The sequence below is a fragment of the Geospiza fortis genome, unplaced genomic scaffold, assembly GCF_000277835.1.
Source record: "Geospiza fortis unplaced genomic scaffold, GeoFor_1.0 scaffold188, whole genome shotgun sequence".
In the NCBI taxonomy this organism is placed as follows: domain Eukaryota; kingdom Metazoa; phylum Chordata; class Aves; order Passeriformes; family Thraupidae; genus Geospiza; species Geospiza fortis.
Genome location: NW_005054337.1, coordinates 4,393,107 through 4,399,151, shown reverse-complemented (window position 1 = coordinate 4,399,151; position 6,045 = coordinate 4,393,107). Strand labels below are relative to the sequence as shown.

The 6,045-nt window shown below is 57.4% G+C and overlaps 2 protein-coding genes across 5 annotated transcripts in view; both read right to left on the bottom strand.

Moving 5' to 3' along the window:
* The window catches only part of PIGT (phosphatidylinositol glycan anchor biosynthesis class T), a 7,350-nt gene extending 6,106 nt beyond the window's left edge, over positions 1 to 1,244 (bottom strand). The window contains exon 1 of the mRNA XM_014307516.2: positions 1,109 to 1,244. Within this exon, the coding sequence (XP_014162991.1) occupies positions 1,109 to 1,244 (136 nt within the window). The remainder of the gene's footprint in view (positions 1 to 1,108) is intronic.
* A 387-nt stretch (positions 1,245 to 1,631) lies between these two features.
* Positions 1,632 to 6,045, bottom strand: part of DBNDD2 (dysbindin domain containing 2) — a 7,228-nt gene continuing 2,814 nt past the window's right edge. Inside the window, exons 1-4 of one of the 4 annotated variants that reach the window (XM_031058015.1) lie at positions 5,086 to 5,216; positions 3,654 to 3,809; positions 2,990 to 3,133; positions 1,632 to 2,218 (exon numbers count right to left, since the gene is read on the bottom strand). In XM_031058015.1, the coding sequence (XP_030913875.1) occupies positions 2,010 to 2,218; positions 2,990 to 3,133; positions 3,654 to 3,804 (504 nt within the window). In that variant the 5' untranslated portion in view covers positions 3,805 to 3,809; positions 5,086 to 5,216 and the 3' untranslated portion in view covers positions 1,632 to 2,009. Of the gene's footprint in view, positions 2,219 to 2,989; positions 3,134 to 3,653; positions 3,810 to 3,951; positions 4,039 to 5,085; positions 5,217 to 6,045 lie in introns of those variants that run through there. The other 3 variants (XM_031058016.1, XM_031058014.1, XM_031058013.1) reach the window with 3 other exon arrangements.

The window sequence follows — 6,045 nt, the reverse complement described above, 5'->3', positions numbered from 1 at the left end:
AGCAGCGAGCGCCAGCGCTGTCACAGAACCACAGAGTATTCTGCGTCGGAAAGGACCCCGGGGTGATCGCGGTTAACTCTGGTGGTGTGAGAGGCGATCGAGCGGCTCTCCGAGCGCTCCCCTCCGCCACTCTGAAATCGGGGCTGAGGGGAGGCCCTGGGGCCGTCTCAGCTTGGGCGGCTCCCCGCAGGGTGCCCCAGGACGCTGCGAGGACTGTTCCCGTCCCCCGGTGATTTCCACTTCTCAGCCATTCCCTCGGCTCCTTCCCGCCGGGCAGCGCCCGTCTCCGGGTGCGGAGCCATCCGGGAGCGCCCCGCTCCCACACCCGCCGGCCCGGGGCCGCCCCCGGGGAAAGGGAACGGCCCAGCGCCGGCGGTGACGGTGCGATGGAGCTCGCAGCGTCTCCTGCTCTCCCCGTGATGATCTGAGTGTGGTGATGATTTGTTGCAGCAGGAAATATGCATAAAAATTATAACAACGTGTGGTTGCCACTTACCAGCTGCTGTATCTTGTTGATTACCCACTTACTTGCTCAGATCTAAAGTCCTCATGCAAAGTTAACTTGGAACTGACAATGTGATTCAGTATTTGTGAAGAATAAGGAGTCACTTTATATCTCTTTTTCCCCCTCTTGCCACATAATGGCATCACATAAAACCAGAAAGTCAGCATGCCCAGGAAAAAAAAATAAAGGTAATATTTACATAATATTGTTGGTTTTGTTATTTGATTTTTTTTTTACACTGGGCAACTCATTGCAACAGGATACTGGTAGGTAATAAAGGTTTAGATGCATTTTGGAATTGATCAGCCAAATTAAAGGTAAAAACGTCCACCCAGAGCTGTTAATTACACTAGATAGGGAAGTCCCTGTGCTACAACCAGAAAAGTCATGAAGCCTGCCCCTTTTTTCTTGATCAATTCCCCAGCTTAAGGCAGTACAGTCAACACATTTCTGCTGCACTCAGATATGGGGCACTCCAGCTGGTCCCATAAGGTGTTGGTTGACACAGGAACAGTGCAGTAATGTCTCAACACCCCCTGGGAAGCAGCCAAGATGAGGAGAGCATTCCTTGGCTTCTGTTGCTTATCTGCCAGGCTCCTTTACCCGTGGTGAGCACAGCTGTGCTGATGCAGGGGCAGGGATGGTGCTTGCCTGGCCTGCAGCCACTGATGGTGGCAAGGGGCCTGTGGCCAGCTTTGTGCCCAACTTTGTGCCCAAGTGGGCTGTAAAGTGGCCTCATGTTGGTGCTTCCTCCATCCTGTGGAGCAGCATGGGGGGAGCAGCTGCTGATGTTCTTTGCTCAGCCCACCTGTGTGGGAAGTCCCCCCTGTGTTCATGGCTGGTGGGTCCAGCTCACGAGCACCCCAGCCCTGCTCAAGCCAGCTGTGTCTGTGCTGGCTCTCTCTGCAGAGCCCGAGTTGCTCCCCATGGTGCCCTGCAGCCCTTCTCTGCCAAGGCCTGTGCTGTCTGCTCCTGCCCTGGGCACAGGAGCCAGGGCTGTGCTACAGGAGGTGTCATTTGCTCCTGCATGGCACAGTGAGCACACTGGCTCTGCACTGCTCTCACTGCTCTCCCTCCTGCAATCCCCTCTGAGCCCTCAGCCCCCAATGACACACACACCCACTGCTTGGTTAGATCAGTGTTATTTCTCTCTGTGCCATCGTTAAGTGCTTGTCTGGACAGAACCTTTGTCAGTAGGGCAGGGGGAATGGGATCCTAAGGGATGGCTTTCTGGAGGTGGTGGGGCTGTGGGATGCTGAGCATGTTGGGGGGTGGAGCAGGGAGTGTTTGCAGCAAAGCCTGAAGAGTTAATTTTGGGAGCTTACAGTACCCCTTTCCTTCTCCTTTAGCTGCCAGGAGAACACATGGAGGGAGAGGAGGGGAAAACCATCTCTCCCCTGTGGCAGGGCAGCAGTCCAGGATGGGGTTCACTGAGCACCAGCAGCTTTCCTTCTGGGCTGGCCAGTCCGTAGGGAGGAGGCTGGGAGCAGGGCAGAGCTGCCTGCTAGCTTCTCACCACCTGCTCTTTGGGACTGTCCTCCTGCAGGTCCTCCTCATCCGACTGCACCACGGGGGTCTCGGCCCCCTCCTCGCTGGTGTCCAGGCTGTTCAAATCCGTGGAGGCAGAGGAGGTGGAAGAAATGCGAGATTTGCTCTCGGCTGCGTTGGGCACTTGCAGGGTGATCTCCTCTGGGCACTGGCTGGCATCTGCCCCTGGAGAGGAGAGCAGTATGAGAATGAAAAAGGCTCTTGGAGGTTTATTGGTGCCTCAGCTTCATGGATGGCCCCTCCAATTCTCACTCCTCAGTGGGCTGTGCGTTCCTGACCGCTCCCCACGTGGCTGCTGCAGCCATTCCCCACCTCACACCCCCGGCTTGGCTCAGGGCAGTTGCTGCACATTCCTTCCCCGTTTTTGGCAGTGGAGCCTCTTCCATCTTGCCTGAAGCACGGCTCAGAGCCACGCTGTGTGAGGCTGTTGGCTGCAGCAGGCGAGGAGACCTTTGGTTTGACCTCACTACAGTGTGTGAGTGGGGAGGAATGTGCTGGCACCCCTTGCTTTCCCTGCAGACCCCAGCCCAGCTCCCTGGGGTGTGGCTGGAGGTGGAGAGGTTCTGCAGCCTCCCTGCTCAACACAATGGGTTCTCCAGCATGATGGGGACCTTGGGACTTGTGACAAGGCACTTGGCTGCTCCAGAGAAGCTTCAGGACAAGGGAATTTGATTCACAGACTCTGGAAGGTGCCTGGGCTCTTCTGTCTTCTGCAGCACAAGGGATTTACAGGGGTCTGAATGTCTGGGCTGAGGAGGTGGACACTGATGTGGAACAGCCCAGTACAAGGTCCCTCCAACTTCACAGACCCAGCACCAATATCTGCCTTTGAGCAGGTGTGGATCTGCCCCAGGGGCTGAGGAATGAGCCAGTGTGGTCACTGGGGGCAGGAAGGGCTTCCAGCCTGGCCCACAAAGGGCTTGGGACTGCACATACCTGGCAGAGACCCAGCAATGCTGCTCTCCTCTGTCCCACAGCCCAGAAACACATCCACAGTGTCCTGGTCTGACAGGTCCAGCACATCCATCTGCTCCAGCATGTCCACGTTCACCTCCATGGAGGAAATGCTGCCTAAGGGGGCTGCAGAGACAGAGGCCAGTGAAAAGGTGAGTGATAGTGCCAGGCAAAGGGCACCATCAGCTCTGTGCAGGCAGGACCCTGAGGTGGGAGACCAGCCTTGCCACAAGGAACTGCATTCTACTTGCTGGTAAGAGGTCCCAGGAAAATCATGTTTCCTTAAAACATCCCTCTGGAAGCCCCTGCTGTATCACTGCAGTCCTTGTCCCTGCTCCAAAATGCAGCCTGCCCAAAGCCAGACTTTGCAGGGCACAGCCTGGTACCCATGTGCCTTCAGTGGAGGGGCGTGTGACCCACAGCACACCCACACACAGCCACTGTGGCCCCACCTTGGTTCAGGACATGCATGTCCTGTTTAGGCTGGGGATGTCCCAGCAACCTCTAACCCCTGTGTCACTGTCCCCTGTGTCACTGTCTCCTGTGTCACCATTTTAGGCTGGGGATGTCCCAGCAACCTCCAACCCCTGTGTCACTGTCCCCCGTGTCACACCCCCAGCCCTGTGCTGGTGCCCACAGCACGTACGTCTCCGGTGCTCAATCTGCAGGTGGGACATGGGGAAGAAGAAATCCACATCGTGCTGGAAAACCTCCTCAAAGAACTTCTGTCTGTCCCGCAGTTTCAGCTGTTGCTGCTGCATCTGCTCTGCGTCCAGGTTCCGCTGGGCCTGCTCCATCTCAGCTGGGGAGAGAAGGTGAGGAGAGTTGGAGCAGGCAGGGCTGTCTGAGCCCTTCTGCCTGTCCCAGCTCACACTGCACGGCTGTGCTGCATGGCTGGTGGTTCCCTTCTGCTCTGCTTTACCAGCACACATTGATTCAGTCACCGTGGATGGATGTGACACACCAGAGCAGCAGCGTCACCAGCACTTGCTGCGCTGGAACCTCAGATCCCTCCCCTGAGGTGCAGTGCAGCCGGGAATGGGGAGCTCATGTGCTGTGCTCACAGCTGCAGAAGGGAATTCTCAAGGGGGAAGGGGAACTGCTGTGAGATCAGCCGCGGTTTGCACACTTTCAAGTTTCAGTTTCCCTGCTACCAAACAGAGGGCTGTCTGTGAATGCTAACGAGCAGGGGAACTCCCAGGGTCAAGAGCTGGCCTTAGTGCTCCAGGCTTTCTGGGCTGAAGGATGTATAAGGAATGAAAGGAACTGGCAACCGTGTGACCCCTGCCCGTGCACAGCCCTGCCTGTCACACCCCCGCCACCACCAGCACTATAAATGCAGCCGCACCCACGCTCCAGGCTCACATCCCAGCTCACAGCCAGCTTGGCTTCTGCCTGCACAAACATTTTCATTCCTGTAATTCCTCCAGCAGTTCACTGCCGGTGCTTGTGTCCCCAGCTCACGGGAGGGAGTGATGAGAGCCCTTGGGCTGTTGTTGAAGGAGCTTGTTGCTGCATCCACGGTCTTGGTAACTTGCTTTTCGGCTGGGTACTCAAAATAGCAAGGATCCAAGTGGCACAGAGAGGCTGTGGCTGGTGGCCCCAGCTGTTCCCAGGCTGGTGTTTGACCTCAGCCATTCCACATTTCCTTTCTGCTGCACTTGGCCCAACCGGTGCAAGGAAAATGTGATTATTGAAGCAGGCAGTGTAATAACCAAGGAAACCAAACAAACATCCTGTGCTCTGCCTGAGCACAGCCCAAACCCTCTGCTCCTCCAGGCTGGGGCGGAGGGAACAGAGGGAGCAGCATCCCCACCCTGTCTGGCAGGAGCAGGGGCAAGGACAGCAGGGGAGCTGGCTAAGAGCTGCACAGGAGCCATGCAGGAGAGAGGTGCTGAGCCTGGTGAGATGTCATGGAGATCAATGTCACATCTTCCTGAGAGCTCTTCCAGGACTTATCTGTATCCTGTTTCTGGGGCATCCTTCAGTGCAACCCCATCATCTGCAGGTGCTGCCCCGCGGGCTGGGCTGTGCTGGCAGCACCACGTGGGGATGCACCGTGACTCAGGGCGACTCACCACGCACTCTCTGGAAGAGGCTCTGGTCCTCTTCGGCTGCTCAGCGTCTTCCTGCAATGCCTGGGGCAGCAGTCCAGGCTGCCTGAAGGGCTCTTTGCCTTGCTATGTCTGACCAAAGCACTGGTGCCGAGGCTCAGTGCAGGGCCCGGGATGGTGGTGCCAGTGAACCTTTCCTGCTGGGAAAGCCGACTCACCAGGTGGCTGCAGCCCGGTGCTGCTGGGGTACAGCAAAAATCTCCAGCCTCCCTGTGCTATCTGCAGAACAGAACGAGAGCAGGGACAAGGAGGGGGTGATCAAGGCACTGACTATGGAGCTGTCTCCCTTCAGCAGCTGGCTGTCCCAGGCAGAGCTGTGCTCCCCAGCCCAGCTGTGCTGAATCCATGGCAAACTGCCGCAGTTCACCGCACCAAGGAGAGCCCATCTCCAGCTGTACAGAGGCTGGGCTCAGGGCAGAGGCTGTGCTGGCTCCAGGATTCAGGGTGACAGACCAGCTCGCCATGGGGCGTCCTGCCAAAGACACCTCAGTGTGGAGGTAAGGACCAGTGTCCAAATCCCTCTGCGGTGCCAATACAAATAAACCAGAAAGCTCTTGTGTGCTGTCCTGAGTGCCATGAATGCGGCTGATCCGGGCTGTTAACGCTCTCCCTGCACGTGACCGATACTCGCAGTAAGTGCGCTCGGGGAGAGTGATGACGGCTGCTGGTGGCAGCATTCCTGTGGGCGCCAGGGCTTCTCTTGAGGAAGAAATTAGCAGGACCTGTTTATGAACTTGTTTTCGAGCTCTGGTCGGGGAGTTGGGCACGAGCACTGAGATCCCATTATGTAAGGAACGCCGGCAGCGGGAGGCAGCAGCTGGGGCTGTGCTTGGCCCTGCCTGACCCGTGACCGCGGTGAGAGCCGGGGATGGAGCCTTCCCCCCTCGCACGGCCCTTCCGAGCCCAGGGGGAGCGAACAGCCCT